Source organism: Mytilus edulis, chromosome 11 (genome assembly GCF_963676685.1).
Source record: "Mytilus edulis chromosome 11, xbMytEdul2.2, whole genome shotgun sequence".
In the NCBI taxonomy this organism is placed as follows: domain Eukaryota; kingdom Metazoa; phylum Mollusca; class Bivalvia; order Mytilida; family Mytilidae; genus Mytilus; species Mytilus edulis.
Genome location: NC_092354.1, coordinates 78,478,118 through 78,498,359, shown reverse-complemented (window position 1 = coordinate 78,498,359; position 20,242 = coordinate 78,478,118). Strand labels below are relative to the sequence as shown.

Sequence of the window (20,242 nt, the reverse complement as noted above, 5' to 3'; positions counted from 1 at the left end):
TTTTTTTCAACGATGTTTACGAATGAACTACTAGTAGTCAGAATAATTTTCTTTTGAATAGCAATACATGTTTATTAAATAAAAAAATCAAGAGTATACTCCCCCGACCGTATTGTGCAGTACGTGGCTATTATTCATTAGAATATAAAAATCTGTTATCAATTGATCGTTTGATAGAGTAAGATGTAAAGAGTTCTGGCACGAAGAGAGCACGGAATTATTAAACATCTACACACTACACGAAAACGAATATCAATACAAGAGTTTTATGAAAAGTTTAACATTAAAATTCATCTCACATATATGATCATGTCTTTTTATTGTAGCGATAAATTGACAAACCATTACGTTTGTTTCTAAAGTAAAAATGTGCATCCATGACGATTGTTTTGTTAAACTATCAAAGATTGGCACCAATGTTGATGTAAATTATAGTTTGCATGTTTATCAAGGGAAATAATGACCTTACACAGGTAATTATTTTATGCCTTGACGCATAGTTCATTGAAACATGGTATCGTCCAAGTTGATTCTTCGAAAGAATGACCTATCGTTCTGAAAGAAAATATAGGTATATATTAAACACTTTTTATAAGTGAAAGTATATTTTTACTACACTGTACGTACATGATGTAAGTATAATCATCTTCAAGTGTATTTACAAAGTTGCCTGCTTGATCAGAATGATATCAAGTTTAGTTATTATGTCTGTTTGGGTCGCCCAATCTCGTCCATCTGGCGGAGCTATAAACAGTTCAGAAACTTTTAGGAATGTTTGGTTTGCAATGCTCTTCAACTTCGTACTTTATTTGACTTTTAAAACATTTTTTGATATGAGGGTCACTGATCAGTCTTTTGAAGACGAAATGCGCGTCTGGGGGAAAGATAGAATTCTAATCCTGGCATCTATGATGTTTTTTTTTTATTTGTACCTTTGATTGTTTTAAAAGCATTTGTCATGCTTCATAGATTTCATTCATTTTGGATAAACCTTCTTAATTTGTCTGTATACTTAATATGTATTTTATTTTGGGAGTTAAAGTCATTGAGATTAATTTCTACAATATGTATGTATTACGACATCTTATTTTTGAAATAAATTTGTCAGCCGATTTGACCATCAGCACTTTAAAAAGAGTGCATATAAAAACTTCCAGTTTCAACTCAGAGTCCAGCTTTCTTACCAATGCCAACCGCAAATCAAATTTGTTTGAACTGAAATGTAATAATAAAATTCAACATAATTGTCACACACATAGGAAGTGGGTACACTACTACAACTGGTCAATTAAAAAAACTTACTTCTTCTGAGGAACAATGATGATCCACCTGATGCACATCGATTTATGAATGGGTGGAGCAGTTTGAATAAATAGATTGACCGGTAATGCAACTAATAGTGTACGCATTTACCGATGTCTTAATCAAAACTACTGGGGATATGATTTATTTTCAAAAAATTCAATTCTACGGAAAAAGCATTTGATAGTCGCTAATTTTCAACTTTTCTCTGGTTTCATTATATAGTATCATATCATTTATTGATGTAATAGGCTATTTTTTTTTATCCACAGGGCTATTGCAATGTGAAACATTAAATGTTACACAACGGGGGAACTGTAACAGTTGGACGACAGTTGTCTCAACTTGATAAACTAAACCTGATGAGTTTCGGAAAGTCTGTTTCCTTTGTTATTCGCCGAACAAACAAATTATATCCGCCTTCAGGACAACATGTTTTCCTGTGTGATATAATTGTATATTTGTTATTAATATGTTATACATTTGGTGCAATGAACATTTTATTTTCCTAAGCGGCCTCGGTTTTATTACACTATAAAGACAAAATATAGAACATAAAAACAAGGAGATGTGATAATTACCTTTAATGTGCACCAACAGTAGGTTACTGGCCAAATAAAATAGAGGTTAATAAGTCCCGTATTGCCTGTTACGATTAGCAAAACTTATACCACATAGTGAGCTATAAAACACCCCGAAATTAGTAGCTATGGAAACTAATGCAACTTTTCCATTTATGTTAAACATCGTTTAGTTAAAAGAAGACAAAAATCAACTGCAATAATACAACATCGTTCGAAAATCAAAACAATCGACTATTGAAAACAATTCATAATTGAAAGTGATAGCTTTGTTTGTAAAAGACTTGTGAATATAATAGTAATATTATCACATACTGTTTCGAGGGTAGTATGTAAATCTACATTAAGCCTTACATTCTTTAAAATATTGATACTTGTGCCGGTGTAATAAAAGCCAAAATTATAAAAAAAAAAACCTTTAAGATACAGAAAAGAAAAAGAAGAAGTAGTATCCATCGTTATCCTAAGTTGTCAATATTGATGCATCCGTGCTCATAAAACCATCAGAGAAGGCGGAAAATGATTATCACAACCAACAAAGTAATAACGCTTGGACAATGATAAATATCATACAGTTTTGTTTACCTTTTAGAGTTGTTATATCACTTTATCATATGTTTAGTAGTAAATACAGTAGTTTTGCATATGTGATAAATAGCCTGCTGTTTAATCCATATCGCGCAACTTTGATGCGCACCCTTTATCGCATACCCTTTATCACACCCCTACTTTTTTTTTTTTTTTACATAAAGTCAGTTTTGGTTTTTTTTTGCTTAAGAAAAATTTTCCTCAAAATAGGTAAATTTTTTGAATGACGTCATTGTTTGGTATGTGACGTCACGAACGTCGAGTTTTCACATTGTATGTGACGTCACGAACGTCAAGTTTTCATATTTTTTGGCACACTAAATGCAACTATGAAAAATACAAAACACACAAATTAATACAATAATAAACAAAATATTTTTAAAACAACAGCACGCAAATTGTAAGGTAACCCAGGTGCTTCGGATAAGTAATTGAGCAGTTCTTTTAATGCATTTGAAACAAGACAAAAGTAGAACTGAAGGTAACCCAGTGTTATGGATCAGAAAACAGTTCATATAATATAATACTCTTCTGTTGAAATATATGATAAAGCGTATAATACATGGCAAAATCCGTATCACATGCCGTATCACCCTCGACCAATATCATCCCTCGGGCCTAAAGGCCCTTGGGCTGATATTGATGTCTCGGGATGATACGACATATGATACGGATTTTGCCATGTATTATTCGCTATGTCATGTTCTTATGGAAATAAATGTAGTTTCGTGTTCCTGCAATCAACGATGAGTTATAGTCAACCAATATTTCCAACCGTTTCTCGAGTACAACTTTCCCTCTTATAAGATGATCTCCAGTTATAGATTCTAGTTGTTGATGGTGTCCATCTTTTTATTTACTTTACAGTTTATCCTGTATTTGTTTTCGTGCTATTATGTTCCTTTTGATCGTATGACTCATGACATCTTTTTTACATACTTTAAAGTTTATTCTATATTTGTCGTCGTGCTATTATGTTTCTTTTGATCGTATAACTCATGGCATCTTTTTTATTTACTGTAAAGTTTATCCTGTATTTGTCTTCGTGCTATTATGTTTCTTTTGGTCGTATGACTCATGACGTGACTTGGTATTTTTGAATCCAACTAAGACAACAACAACTACCTGTATAGTTATGACAGATATATTAATCAAAGCTTGACTTCTCAGTAAGTTGTGTTACACATTTATACATCAAGTATCAGGGTAAGCATATCCTAATGACTGATGGTGTAAGAGGTGGTGATTGCTTAGGGTTAACGTTAGATAAGAGTCAACTAGCAATATGCATTATTGCGTACAGTATTATCAGTTGATATAATTTAATGTAGTAACATGGCGGAAGTAACATATCACATATGCAGCAGGTTATGCCAACCCTTCCCGAGCACCTGCGATCACCCTGGTTTTCGTGTGGTTCGTGTTGCATATTTTTCGATGTTGTTTTCTGTGTACTGCTTTGTGTCTTTTAGTTGCTTTTTGTTTTTTGCCATGACATTGTCAGTTTGTTTACGACTTGTGAGTTTGACTATCCCTATGCTATCGTTAGACTCATGTTTATTTTATGATTTTGGTAAGCAGTTTTGACGGCCGTTTATACTTCTGGTAGGTGAGTGTCTCATAACTTGGTTGTGACAATTTGTCTATGAAAAATCCCTTTTTCCTCTCGTATATGTGTAATTATTGATATTTTCGCAATATACTAACTATACACGAAAGTGGATGTGATAATATTACTACACATTTAACGGCTTAATTTTATACAGACAGCTTTCATTTCCATTATTAATTTGGGTAACATTGCCGATTGTTTTTTTTTATTTACATTGTGTTTCTTTTGCGATTGTTGTCTCAATGTCGTATATCCAAACGTATACTGCTATTCATTCAGATATCATCATATGACGTGTGTCTAAACGTATACTGGTATTAATCCAGATATCATCACAATTTGTAAAAAAATATTGGCGAACTACCATAGCTGTTGATAATTCATAATTTATGTATATTTCTAATTCGGTAATACAGTCGTCGTCAATTCTAGGTTTTGAATAGTTGAGTCACTTGTATCATATACATCTAGCCAGTACAAGGATATAAGACATTTTTGCAGATATATATTTTATTACAGAAATAGAAATCATGTTCTAGCAATAAATCCTTAATCATTTTCCATTTTAATCATCTGTTGCCAGAGGCGAAGATTAATATTGTACATATTCTGTTTTAAGAGGTAACTATTAACATTTCAAATATTATTATAAGTGCAGTCTAAAAATGGATAAAAAATTGCCAAGCTATTTACATTGCTTCAAAGCGAAAACCTTTTCCAGATCATTGCATGGTGTATGAATGTGTCAGCTGTATAATAAAGTCTGTATGTATTTCTTATACCACATAATCTAGATATGTTTTAACAATTTGAGTTCAGGTTTGTAATCTATGTTTTACCCAATTCTTTTCTATATGTATTCCAAATATTAAAATATGCCTGCAATGCACGAAATAATTTTCTTTTTAAAAAGCTTCTTAATTGTTCTGTGACTGACTAACAATTCATTATTAATGCATAAAGTTATCGTTGATTTGTTGAAAAATATCTCCTTTCTTTAATTCTTTGTAATAATCTTTTTTGTTTAATTTTGCCTTTGTGAGAAAATTTCTTGTCTCACTTTTTCCCAGTTATGATTAAACAAGAGTTACGTAAGAAACTGTACTTATTTATCAGAAATTTAAGAGGAATTTAACCTTTAAGATTTTTCTATACATTTCGACTAAAAACAGATGCGAAAAATCAAAGGAACAATTTACCTGAATTGCATTGATTAAGTTTGTCAACGTCTAGACCTTTAAGTGTTTCAATATTCGTACTTAAATACATTTTTTTCAATTTTTTTTGCTAGTCCATTAAAAGAGTAGAAGAACTTGTGATATATAGGACATATTTCTATACGTGATTCATGCGAACTTTTAAGGGGAAAAACTGGTTGTGCAATGCACGAATTTGATATTTCCTGAAGTCGAACAAGCCGTTTTGTTTACACAGTTGTTTCTTGAAGTAAGCGAACCAACACCGGATCCTTCCAACCATGCACAAACACATGACGTCTGACCTAATTGACGCGCTTGATTGAACAGTTGTGTCGATGCAATATTGGAACCATTCTGCTTGCACAGATTGACCGCCTTATCATAGGTGAAGTTTTCAGTAATGCTTCCAGAGAAACGTATGTTGATAAGTTTGCCTGAAAACGAAAAAAGAAAATAATTTCACTCATGCATGTAATCATGAGTTAAACTACTATTGTTTTATAGTGTGAATGTATTTATAATGACGACATCGTTTCTAATTCTGGTCGACCATTTACAGTTTTCACTAAAAATAATATTTAATGGGAATGAGTTCGTTTATTATAACTTCAACAATGTGATAAGCAGGTTAAAATGTTCTATATAATAATAAAATGATGGAATCACAAAAGAAGGTATGATAAGATCACGTTTTTGGCCCATTGAACTTAAACTATCAAATAATACCCTTCAAATGTTCATAAGGCATATTTGCATAAGGACTTCAAACGTGTTGTATTTAGTACAAAAAAAGAAAATCAAAATGTCTCTTTAGTGTCTTTCACCTAGTTTTAACTGGGGACATGCTACAGATTAAGAGCTATCGTCATTTGCTTCGTCTAACTTTCCGTCTGTCGGTCCGCCTGTCTATCTGTCAACTCTTCACATTTCCTTCGTTTTAACCAAGTTTGGCAGGGCTAGTGGTTATGGAGAGTTAAAGTAATTTAAAAGTTAACCGATTTAATTCCACATTATTGAAACCATGTACAGTTAGCTTAGACAAATCGACTTTGTGCAAAACAAGAGATAATTATTTTTGTTGAAATCCTGTATCTCTTTATGTCGCAACTACCGGGCGTGTAAGGGCTGTAAACGTTTAAAACTTTGATTTGTTGTATTGCAATGAGACAACTCTCCACAAAAGACCAAATGACACAGAAATTAAAAACTATAGTATAGGTCACCATACGGCCTTCAACAATGAGAAAAGCTATGTCGTAGATATTACCTAATATTACTATATAGATGAGTTTACAACAAGTGCTGACGCCATGATTGTAGATTGGTTTGCAAAGGATCACAACATCAAGGTATACTAGTGGATGGTGGAAGACAATGCGTTGGTATCTCCCTGTGTTTCATGGCATCTGTCACCCGCGAACCATCTACTCCATCTGCGGTTGATCATATTCTTCAACTTGGTACAGATCTTTACCACTCAATATCCACACAAAAAAGTCATAGGGGTTATATGCTTATAAATGAAATACCTAGTACCGTTGATATTGCGGGAAGAAGTTTACACTTTCGTGTTATAGAGTCGAGAGGCGGATCAACAGCTCATGCAGTAGACGACTTAGACGCCTTGTGTTTTTGTATCAAAGGAGCACTTAAGCGCTGCTATGAGGAATCAGATATGTGTTTTATGACAGTTGGGAACTATCCAAGTTGTACAATTGGTACAAAAAAGACAGCTGAGCATGGTTAATGTAGATTGTCATTGAAATAATGCGGTTTTAGAAATTGAAACTTTAATTTCTCGCTCATTTTACCACAAATGTTTCTCGCCACACTTCGCTTGGCGAGATATCTTTCTATATTGCACCCACTCTAGAAGAATATTTCAATCATTTAAACCTCAAAACATTTTCTGCTACAGAACATGTAACGTAATATTATAATACCAAGAACAAAGGAAATAATATTCACCACAAAATAGGCCATTGTAGTAACTCTGTGATCCAATAGGACATGATTCACATTGTAATACTCACCACAAAACAGGCCATTGTAGTAACTCTGTGATCCAACTGGAAATGAAACACATTGTAAAACTCAGCACAAAACAGGCCATTGTAGTGACTCTGTGATCCAATAGGACATGATTCACATTGTAATACTCACCACAAAATAGGCCATTGTAGTAACTCTGTGATCCAACAGGACATGATTCACATTGTAATACTCACCACAAAATAGGCCATTGTAGTAACTCTGTGATCCAATAGGACATGATTCACATTGTAATACTCACCACAAAATAGGCCATTGTAGTAACTCTGTGATCCAATAGGACATGATTCACATTGTAATACTCACCACAAAACAGGCCATTGTAGTAACTCTGTGATCCAATAGGACATGATTCACATTGTAATACTCACCACAAAATAGGCCATTGTAGTAACTCTGTGATCCAACAGGACATGATTCACATTGTAATACTCACCACAAAATAGGCCATTGTAGTAACTCTGTGATCCAATAGGACATGATTCACATTGTAATACTCACCACAAAATAGGCCATTGTAGTAACTCTGTGATCCAACAGGACATGATTCACATTGTAATACTCACCACAAAATAGGCCACTGTAGTAACTCTGTGATCCAATAGGACATGATTCACATTGTAATACTCACCACAAAATAGGCAATTGTAGTAACTCTGTGATCCAACAGGACATGATTCACATTGTAATATTCACCACAAAATAGGCCATTGTAGTAACTCTGTGATCCAATAGGACATGATTCACATTGTAATACTCACCACAAAATAGGCCATTGTAGTAACTCTGTGATCCAATAGGACATGATTCACATTGTAATACTCACCACAAAACAGGCCATTGTAGTAACTCTGATCAAACAGGACATGATTCACATTGTAATACTCACCACAAAACAGGCCATTGTAGTAACTCTGTGATCCAACAGGACATGTTTCACATTGTAATACTCACAAAAAAGGCCATTGTAGTAACTCTGTGATCCAATAGGACATGATTCACATTGTAATACTCACCACAAAACAGTCCATTGTAGTAACTCAGTGATCCAACAGGACATGATTCACATTGTAGTACTCACCACAAAATAGGCCATTGTAGTAATTCTGATCAAACAGGACATGATTCACATTGTAATATTCACCACAAAACAGGCCATTTTAGTAACTCTGTGATCCAACAGAACATGATGCACATTGTAATACTCACAAAAAAGGCCATTGTAGTAACTCTGTGATCCAAAAGGACATGACTCACACTGTAATAACTCTGTGATCCAACATGACATGATTCACATTGTAATACTCACCACAAAATAGGCCATTGTAGTAACTCTGTGATCCAATAGGACATGATTCACATTGTAATACTCACCACAAAACAGGCCATTGTAGTAACTCTGTGATCCAGTAGGACATGATTCACATTGTAATACTCACCACAAAACAGGCCATTGTAGTAACTCTGTGATCCAACAGGACATGATTCACATTGTAATACTCACCACAAAACAGGCCATTGTATTGACTTTGTGATCAAACATGACATGATTCACATTGTAATACTCACCACAAAACAGGCCATTGAAGTAACTCTGTGATCTAACAGGACATGATTCACATTGTAATACTCACCACAAAACAGGCCATTGTAGTAACTCTGTGATCCAACAGGACATGATTCATATTGTAATACTCACCACAAAACAGGCCATTGTAGTAACTCTGTGATCCAACATGACATGATTCACATTGTAATACTCACCACAAAACAGGCCATTGTAGTAACTCTGTGATCCAATAGGACATGATTCACATTGTAATACTCACCACAAAATAGGCCATTGTAGTAACTCTGTGATCCAACAGGACATGATTCACATTGTAATACTCACCACAAAACAGGCCATTGTAGTAACTCTGTGATCCAACATGACATGATTCACATTGTAATACTCACCACAAAACAGGCCATTGTAGTAACTCTTTGATCCAACAGGACATGATTCACATTGTTTTGTCACCTCTGAGTAATACTGTTTGTTCTGAGGACAGCATAAATCTCCACTTGACCTTTGTCTGCGAACGCTGCAAGTATATACGTAATTGGTGAGTAAAAAAATATAAGTATGAGTAATTAATGAGTAATAAGTTTTAGATATAAGTAATTTTAAAGAGTAATAAGTTATAGGTATATGTAATTGGTGAGTAACGTTAAGAGCCCTTGCAACAACTCTTTGACGGGCCCGTAGGTGGCCTTCTGCAAGGCAAAACTTATGTTCCTATCTACTTTTCCACTGGCAGTCCAAATTTCCCCGAACTTCGAACCGGACGGACTCTAGCACAGGACCTACATATTGGATTTATTGTTAATTTGTTCTCGTCCTGAATATGCATGAAATACTTGCCACTGGACGTTAAATAACCGACAATCAGTCATTCAATCATATCCGTAATCATGTTTTTTTCTATTTTTACGCTGCTTTAGTAAAAGTAATTGTGACATCTTAAAAACTCTATAATCATTAGAACGCTTTTCTAAAGCAACCGATCGTTCATCTTCGTGGGACAACCCATTTCTTGTGTTACTTGAATAAAATAACCAAAAAAATCTTAATTGAATAAAATAACCAATAAAATCTTAATTGAATAACATACAGGAAACCCCGCCCTTAATTTTCAATGGAATCAGACGATTTCTATCACTTCCCTCCTGAAACAAAAGTATTTTGACCGAAAAAAATGGAATGTTAACATTTTATATACCGGGCCCCACACCCTTTTCCTAAAAAGAATATGAATTGGTTCTGCTGTTACAAAAAATTACAGAGACATTTTTAATTCAATTCAATGTATAGTACATGCAAATTACTGATGTGAATGTAATAAACCCGAAAGTACAGATGAGAACAAAATTAATGTGAAACCAGTGTTCTATACATGAAACTTATTGTAAACAGGTTTACAGAACGCGACGTTGATTGTGAACACGGCCATCGAGAGACAAAAAGAAGACAACTTCATTAATGTCGTGCGCAAAAATCACTTTTCGGATTTACTTTCATCAAGTATAGTTAAACCCAAGCATTTGTTAATAGGTGAAGTGAATCAACGGATAATTTACTAAAATATAAAAAAGAAGATGTGGTATGATTGCCAATGAGACAACTATCCACGAAAGACCAAAATAACAGACATTAACAACTATAGGTCACGGTACGGCCTTCAACAATGAGCAAAACCTATACCGCATAGTCAGCTATAAAAGACCCCGATAAGACAATGTAAAACAATTCAAACGAGAAAACTAACGGCCTTATTTATGTAAAAAAATGAACGAAAAACAAATATGTTACACATAAACAAACGACAACCACTGAATTACAGGTTCCTGACTTGGGACAGGCACATACATAAATAATTTGGCGGGGTTAAAAAGCTTGTTAAAGTTTGTTAAAGATCATGACATGAACAGAACAGTAAATTAGACCTGAACGGATACGAATCTTATCATTGATAAAAGGCTCATTATTAAGTACACAGGCAAAATTCACTCACATCAATTTCACGTGAATCTAAATTCATGTGAATCTCACGTGAAATTCACGTGAATTTCACCTCAAACGAGCTTATACGTGAAACTCACGTGAAATCAGTTTTTGTGAGTTTCATGTGAATCTAATGTGAAACTCATGTGAATTTCACATAAAAATCACGTAAAAAATGTTCATGTGAAATTCACATTAATTTTTAAAATAGAGTATTTCAAATAACATCTAAATTTTCAAATTTAATTAAAATCATGAAAAATATCAGATTTTTTTGTTGTAAATTTCACTAAAAATTCATGTGAAAAATTTCACATCAGATTCATGTGAATCTCAATTCACGTGAAATTCACATGAAAATTTTCACGTGAGTTTCATGTATAAGCTCGATTGAGGTGAATTTCACGTGAAATTTTTCATGTGAATTTCATGTGAGATTCATGTGAAATTCGTGTGAGCAAATTTTGCCTGTGTACGTGAGACACGTAATTGTTCTTCACATGACTCATCTTTGGCGCTTAAATCAATATAACTGGAAGACTGAAAGAGCCGGTTAAAATATTTTATTTTAATTTAGAATAAACTACAAAGCTACTTTTGCATAGGTACTATTTCTGTACTAAAAATATGTAGTTCTGGAAATTTACTTTTAATATTTAGTACTATTTCTTTACTTTAAAATTATTGTAATATTTAGGTACTTGTATTCTACAGTACTTGATTGGTACTACAGAAATAATACAATATTCCATGTTTCAAAAGCATAACTTTAAGAGATTTGAAATAGAAAAACTTTCAAAATGCTAAAAATGTAACGGTAGTAATAAAAAATCTGTAGTACCTAAATTTCAAATACAAATTAAGTACTGTAAAATACAGGTACCTAAATATTACAATAATTTTAAAGTAACACACTAGTACTGAATATTAAATGTAAATTTCCAGTACTACATATTTTTAGTACATAAATAGTACCTATGCAAAAGTAGCTGTGTAGTAGTACGTAATGATAATTTTAGATGTAAACCAGGTAAATGTAAGATACTTAGACAACTAGTTCGTGCTGCTCAGTCTTCTTTGTTGAGTTTTGTATACTGTTGTTTGCCTTTTAGTCCTTTTATTGTTTTGCCATGCATTGTTAGTTTATTTCGAAGTATTTTAAAATAAAAGAATCGATTAAAAATGTATGTGCCATGGTCCCAATTGTTAACGTAGTATAATACTAGAAGTGTATATTTTCATCAAATTATACAATAGTCCTTAATATCCGGGATTAATCGGAACTCACGTTAAAGTAGAAACTAATTAACTGGTCGAGATTTTTCACTAAACACTTCAAAATGTTGTAGAAGCAATAAAGTCACATCCGAACTTGATGTTAAGTGATTTGTTTAATAAATAACTGAACCTGCATGAGAGGTCTCTGGATTACCGCAACAGCGAAGAGAAGAATTCCGCATTATACATACCTTTGAATTTCTCTTTTCCGCCGTTGCAGAGGTCTAGATGGATCAACTGAACAGAACTTGATGCCAATTTTCAGAGGAACATCGGTGACTGGTTCATCAAGATGAAGTTGTTCATATCCCTCCACTCGTAAATTAAACTTTGAGTAAATGGACGGTAGCAGTATACTTTTGTCTTCCTCGCCTGTAAACAATATTTTTTATAAAAAGGTTAAGCTATAAGTAACTATCAATATACCAATGTGCGTTGTACATGCATAAGGTGAGCACAAGGTTGATGTAACGTATCGTTAATCGTGCAATAAATGCAGATGTTATGCAGGCATTCACTTATCTACTGATATTGACATTGTGTTTATCGATGACGATACGGTAGTGATATAATTAGAATGAGGAATGATGAGTTCACTTCAAACAATTAGAAAGCATGTATCTTATTGCAAAATAACAAATTTCAAATATAAACCAATTTGAGTATTTAAGTTCTGGCGTTTTATAGGAATAGATAGATTGTTTTTTTTTAATAAGATTCAAAATAGTCTAAACCTAAAGTTGCTGTCTGATCTGCGTGTATCCTATATCTCGGTATAGTAATTGCAAACCGCAAATTAAACTACAAATACAAATTATTATTACTTATTGAATTAGGGCATATCTGTGGAAAAGATGATCGTTCCTTCCTGCCACATACTCGGTATGGATTGGGTATTCTTTGCTGCCGGCAACTTGAACCATGACCTTCTGTGTAGGATATCTTGAGGCGGTCAGTCATCTGTTTAAGCGGTGATATGATGTAGTTTGTCTTAGCATCTTGAAACAATTTGTTGTCGACGTTCGTTGGGGTGACTTGCACAAGTACCTAACGAAGAAAATAATTAAATAAAGTAGGAAAAGATAGTCAAAACAAACCATGATACATTCCTTTCTAAATAGTTCAAATTTTTCTCAGACACTATTCTAAAATAATACTGGACATTTGGATCCATCTGACATACAATATCTTGACAAAAAATGTGAAACAGGGCGTAGATAACTTTTTTCCCTTTTATGTTTAATACGTTTTAAACCATGAACAATCTCTATTTGAAAGTCTAGTTTTTAGTCTAGGATTTGCTTACCCTTCCGGAGCACTTGAGATCACCCCTAGTTTTTTGGTGGGGTTCGTGTTGTTTATTCTTTAGTTTTCTATGTTGTGTCGTGTGTGCTGTTGTTTGTTTGTCCTTTTCATTTTTAGCCATGGCGTTGTCAGTTTGTTTTAGATTTATGAGTTTGACTGTCCCTTTGGTATCTTTCGTCCCTCTTTTTTTAAAAGTCGATTGGAAGTAATAACACATAAATGAAGTAAACTGATCAAAAAGTGTTTTTCAGAACTTATCAAATTGCAGTTTTTACACTGATGAAACAACCAATTATTAATTTACTATAAAATATTTACTGGACGGGCGTCTTCGCTAACAATCGGCATATATATTTCAAACCCAGCCAGATAGAAGCTATGACTTCTTTGTGATGGTAAAAGTTGACCATGCTGCATCCACCAGTTTACGTTTGGTACTTGGAAGGGGACAGTTTTACCACGAAATAACATAGAAAGGTCTAGCCAAGAATAGTCACCAGTTGTGTTCGTCCGTTTTGTTGACACTGTTATAAATTTCAATTCCTCGTGACATTCACTGTCTCTTAATGCTAATAACCTGTCAATATCGGTAGCCAATCCGTTACATAACTGTGGCTTTCGTCCCTGTTTATATTCCAAAATGTTACACAGCATTTGAACGTTAGTTGTCTGTAATATATTGTACGACATCGACGAAACTGCTACTAATGTTTTAATAGTGTCAATGGATAAACCACTTGGATGTTGGGCTTTTGGACCATTTCCGAGAATTTTGGAGCTTTGTATTTGTGTTAAGCTTCGCATTAAATTTGCCATTGTTTCCATGAGGTCAAACTGAAGGTCGTATACTTCTTCTTGTGTTGCTACCAATTGTGCGGCGGTTATTTTAGCTTCACGACACCTGCCAGTTGTACCCGCAATTCCTCTTATTGCATTTGCATGAACACTACCCGTAGAGGCAATACCCTCGCATATTTCTTCAATAAATAGTTCCCAGTAAGACCCTAGTTTAGCTAGATCATCTTTTGTAACTTGAGGGGAATAGTCATTGTAGTCTCTCAAGAAGTTGGACTGCATTGTTTCAAACCCATTTTCAGATGACTCTACAATCTTCATAGCATTATTCATAATATTGCCAACATTCTTTATCATCTTCTCATTTTTTGCCAGTTTTGTTGCAATTTTAGTGCTGTAATCCACAAGCTTATGGAAATGGACTGCACTACCAATAGCATGAGTTAGAAGTCTGGATGCTTCCGCTATTTCTGTCGCGGACTCCAAAATATCATCGGCATTCCCACTATCAGCCAGCCATTTAAATGGATTTCCAGCCATTGCCACTCGTATTGCCATCTTTGCTACGGCTTGAGCTAAATCTGCCGCAACAGTACCAATGTAAAGCCCCAGTAATGTTGTTAGTTTTCCTTTGATATCTTCTACATAATTGTTAAATCTCGTCTGATAATCTTCAATTCTGCCTTTGAGATATCCAACGTCTGCTTTTAGCTTACCTTTTTGGTACGTAGCTACTGTCTTAAAGTATTTTCCCAGTTGTTGAAATCGGTGTTGTACATCATTCTTAATATCCATAGCAACGACTTGAAGACTAACAGCGTTCTTCTCTGCAAGCTCTTTTATTTGAGATACTTTTAAGTTTTTTATATATTCCCGAAAGTCAATATCTGAAACCAAGAATTTACGGGGTAAAACATCAGCGTTACCTTTACCATAGGTTTTAAGGTACAAACGGAGTTCGTTAAATACCTTCGCGCATGAGCAGATCAACCATTTGAATGATGGGAATGGTGCATTGTAATCACACGGTAAATACTGACTTTTTGGAAGTATCTTTAGCAGTTTGACGGCTAGCGTTAAGTCGTTGGCTTTAAAGTCGTCATACATTTGAAAAAAGATGCTAAGTATTCCTGTTTTGACAGCTTCTTCTCTTGTGCCTGTGTCAAATAGATTAACAATATTTGTCGGCATTTTTACCCTCATACTATAGAAGTTGATGTACGCTGCACTTTTAAAGAACTTAAAGTTTGATGAACTCGTTCGCCATTCGGTTTGGGGAACAGTATTGCATAGATTTGTCATTGAATCTACCAAGTCTAGAACCGGTTCTAGTCTACAGATAGGCTCTGTTTCTCTAAAGTCGCAAATCTTCTTCACTTCTTGACGTAGATTTTGTGCCACTGTTTTGTCCAACGGTTTTGACCATGTGCAGAAATTTCTCCGGGAGAGTAGATTCTTACTCCATTTAGCTACATACTCCCACTGAGATGTCGGACGAGGCGAGTTAACATCCACTGGGCCACAATTAAGATTTAGAAAGACTCGGTCCATGTACCACGTCGACAGAAGCACTGTATACATATACCACGAATCTTTGAATCCGGTCCCAATGTTACTTTCAAGTCTTCTTAGATCACCAATCACGTGGTTTCCAATGGTTGTTATCCTGTGGTAAGCACATTTAGGGGACGAACTGTCCATGAATGTGCATATCTTTCCGGCCTCTTCCATTCTTTTACTGTGTGGAATGTTTCCGAAGATATTCTTGCCTACTTTTTCGAGTTGGGCATCGAATAGATTTTTAAAGCCGTTAATATCGGGACCATTTTTTCGTCCTGGTAAAGCAAACATCAAGCAAAATACTCTCATATCAGGATTTTGTATAATCGGCTGCGTAGCCATTCCATGATTAAAAACAAAGACAAGTACTGTCACTATAAACCATAGTCTCGTCATCTCTGTAAAGTTAATGAGACTTTTGAAATGAAAACAGGAACATCATAATTTAAAGTAGATAAATAAGAGCAGCTCAAATTGAAGAAAGCTGTTTCTGTCATAAAAATTCAATGTACTCAAATATTGTAATGCAGTCAATAAGTAAGGAACAAATGTAATTCATATAGAAGATCAGAGGTAACCTAATTAAGCTGCTAGAAGTAATCTTTAAAGTGTAGAAATAACAGTTGTTATGCACGATTTCGTTTATGCTATTGTTATTTGAGCTTTCGAAATGCGGATATTGGTCTCTCTGTTTGAATATCCAGTTTAATACCAAAAGTAATCAACAACTGAATTTAATAATTTTCAAGTTTGTCGTTTGAAAAATAATTTTGTTATTCCATGTCATTGTTTGTTGATTTATTAAACAAAACATGTTTTTACAGTCAAAAGTTATGAGAAGCTAAACATGAAGACATAACTATTTTTGTTTAAAGAAATATATTACGAAACAGTTAAAGAGGTCGACTCTCCTCTTTCAGCATTTGTATTCGTCGATAGTTTTTGTCTCATACAATTGAGTCGTTCAAATCTAGTGCCCGATTGTGATTTCTTTTCGTTAAAACTATTAACATTTTGTCGTGCTGTCTTGTTATTGGAAATCTGGTTTCAATTTATTAATTACTGTATTAACTTAAAAAATAAAACTCATAAACATGAACATAAATAAATAATTTCTCACCTCACATTTAAAAATATCCGCTATCTACCACATAAGTGGTAAAAGTGGTTTGGGATTTGTCGCTCAAGTAATTATACAAATACAGGCTCCGAAACAAATAATTAAGTTTAACTTCTAGATTTTAACGAGAAACCACAAATGTCTCTATATATATTTGTTAACGTAAGCAACATGAGATTCGGAAAGTCTGTTTCCTTTATGATAAAACATTTATATTGAAGGGATATATCATCTTTCCGGGCGATATATGGAGTGTTCCGGACAACTATTTGTAACATGTTTTGGTTTTAGTAATTAATCAATGTATATTGTCGTTTACAGTACTTTACTAGTCGTGATCACTTTAATTTCCTTTATATTTTTATATTGTACTTTTTAGTGTTTCATTGTTTGTGGAAGTCCTGATATACACTCGTGAAACAATGCTGATGGTCAAATCGACTCACATTAATATCCTAACAATAAGACGGCCTCATACATACATTTTGAATAGATTCAAATTATTATATACAATCTTGAAACAATGCTGATGGTCAAATCGGCTCACATTGATATCTTAACAATAAGATGGCCTCATACATACATTTTAAATAGATTTACACTAATAATTTTTGAGCCCTTTATAGCTTGCTGATCGGTGTGAACCAAGGCTCCGTGTTAAAGGCCGGACCTTGACAAATAAGGGTTTACTTTTATAGATTGTTACTTGGATGGAGAGTTGTCTCATCGGCACTCATACCACATCTTGCTATATCTATTTTGTAGAACAAATTTGAGTGACTTTAACCTCCAAGAGTTTAATTGACAAATATGATATAAAGAAGAATTAACATGGTTGATTCAAAAAGGGGGAAAGCAATAAAACCTGACAAAACTCAACGCTCGACTATATTAATCAAAGGAATAAATGGAAAAAATAAGTCGTATTCCAGACTTTGTACTGCCATTAATGAAGAACGTTATGGGTAAAGCCTGGTTATACAGCTCCGCTACATCACTGGTATTAATGAAGAACGTGATGGATAAAGCCTGGTTATACAGCTCCGCTACATCACTGGTATTAATGAAGAACGTGATGGATAAAGCCTGGTTATACAGCTCCGCTACATCACTGTTATTAATGAAGAACGTGATGGATAAAACCTGGTTATACAGCTCCGCTACATCACTGTTATTAATGAAGAACGTGATGGATAAAGCCTGGTTATACAGCTCCGCTACATCGAAAAATCAGGAGATCCAAAAATCAGACATAATAAGTTAAGGTGACAATATAAGCACCCATCAACCAAAACTGTGTAAACAGACATGTAGTTGGGAGTATATACAGCATAGAAAAAATGTATTTTCACTTTTCCAAATATTGTAAATAAGTAGCGGAAACTGTGTAAACATACTAATTTTTACGATCATGTTGTTTACAAAGACCGTAAAATAAGATACAATTCGGATAATCGAATCTTGGAATAAACTTATTCTAAAATAACATCAATTCAACACAGTTATAGAGATCTTTCAGCAGTGTGTTTGCAACAGTCCTATCTAGATTTTTAATATCAAAATTGACAATATAACTGTAATGTTTGGAAATGATTCGATACAAAAATGAATTTGTGTGTGGTTGCTAACACTTTATATGTTTGTAAATGCCCTGTGATCTGATCAGTTACCAAATCAAGCAAATTTCCACGTGTTGTTTCTTTTTGGTAGTATTCAGACACCTTAGAAAATCAAATTCAGTTGTCTGTCATAAACTCCATGTGTTTGACACAAAGAGTGAACTAAAATATCAGAACACATCGATGCTCACTATCCAGAAAGAGCGTGAATATAAAAGCGCAATAAAAAAAAGATTAATGATCGTTGAACGACTATACATGTCTACTTTAAGGTATAAACTATTATAGAAACGTAACGACCTAAATTCTTTTTGCTTCTTCAAATTGAATAGCTTTAGTTCCCTTACAAGCATAAAACTTAGTTAAAGCGAAGGAGCGCCCTTTTTCCTTAAAGATTTATGATTACTGGAAGATTTTTATAATACTTTAAAGTAACACATTATATACGAGGGTTTTATAAAAAAATATTTCAGTAAGTATAAATCTTAATTGTTAGCTGTTGCTTTGTCAAGTACTTGATAAGTATAACATGTATTCCCGGAAACAGATGTGCATCCGTATTTATCATAAAGGTTATTGTAATGTTGATTCATATTGAGGTTTAGTGTATCCTTTAGCATACCTGCATCCAGGACAATATGTAAGATACATACAATAATGAAACATACAGTGATAGATGTCCGTCTGATTTAGCCTATACTCAATGTCCTTCACTTTGGGACAACTTTCTTTGAACTGAAAACAGGTTTAAAAGTAATATGAATTGAATTTGAATCAGTGACAGGACTACTTAAAGAAATTACATATTTGTTTTTCTGATGCCAACGCTTTGATTTCGGGAATAAAATAATCGGAAACTTATAATATTATGAACTTTTATCACATGTGGTAAAAATGCACAGAGCTTCAGTAAGAAGGAATTTTCGGCTTTTGAATGGAACTTTCTTTTGTTTTTTGGTCGTAACTATATGAAAAGTACACAAACAGGCAGTCGTAGGTTGAATTTTCTAACACGAGCTCTTTCCTTTTTTTTAGTATTTGCCAAATGCAAGCAGCATCCACACAGAAAAGCATCCAACAAAATTCTTTATTTTCACTTTAAAATTTATAAATGATGTTTTTGTCATGTTTTCAATAACTCATGGTGTTGTCAATATAATGGAATTTTATGCGACTGTGATACAAGTCAGAGGTTTATCTAACTATTAAACGTGTTTTTAGTCCTTCATGTTCAACATGTGTGCACCAAGTCAAGAATATGACAGTTGTTTACCATTCGTTCGATCTTTTGAGTTTCTGATTTTAGCATCTGACAAGGGACTTTCTATTCTAAGTTTCGGTATTTCTGTTATTTTACTTTTCACGTTTCAATGAGTGCTAATATCTAATATTTCCAAGTAAATTTATAATAAGGATACAACCGAAAGAAAAAAGTTAATTTCATATCTTGACAATGTCATCGATATTGACAAAGATTGTCGACTTCAAACTAAAATCTGTAACAGACTTAATGATAACAAAAAAAAGGGCTAAATATACTAAATGGACATTCAAACTAATATGTCGAAAATCAACTGACAACGCCATGGCTAAACAATAAAGTAAACGCTCATTGTTTCTAAACGTTGTCTATTCTGAGTAAATCCGGAAATAGAAGTTAATGTAACTTAATATTGATGAGACG

At 33.8% G+C, this 20,242-nt stretch overlaps 1 protein-coding gene across 1 annotated transcript; it reads right to left on the bottom strand.

The window, feature by feature from the left end:
- Nucleotides 1–4,575: 4,575 nt before the first annotated feature.
- LOC139496343 (uncharacterized) lies at nt 4,576–17,155 on the bottom strand. Its single transcript, XM_071284861.1, has 6 exons — nt 16,940–17,155; nt 13,783–16,217; nt 12,984–13,206; nt 12,351–12,531; nt 9,294–9,421; nt 4,576–5,716 (listed from the first exon to the last, which is right to left on the bottom strand). The coding sequence occupies exons 2-6, from the start codon at nt 16,213–16,215 to the stop codon at nt 5,442–5,444; spliced, it is 3,240 nt and encodes a 1,079-aa protein (XP_071140962.1). The 5' UTR covers nt 16,216–16,217; nt 16,940–17,155; the 3' UTR covers nt 4,576–5,441.
- Nucleotides 17,156–20,242: the final 3,087 nt, after the last annotated feature.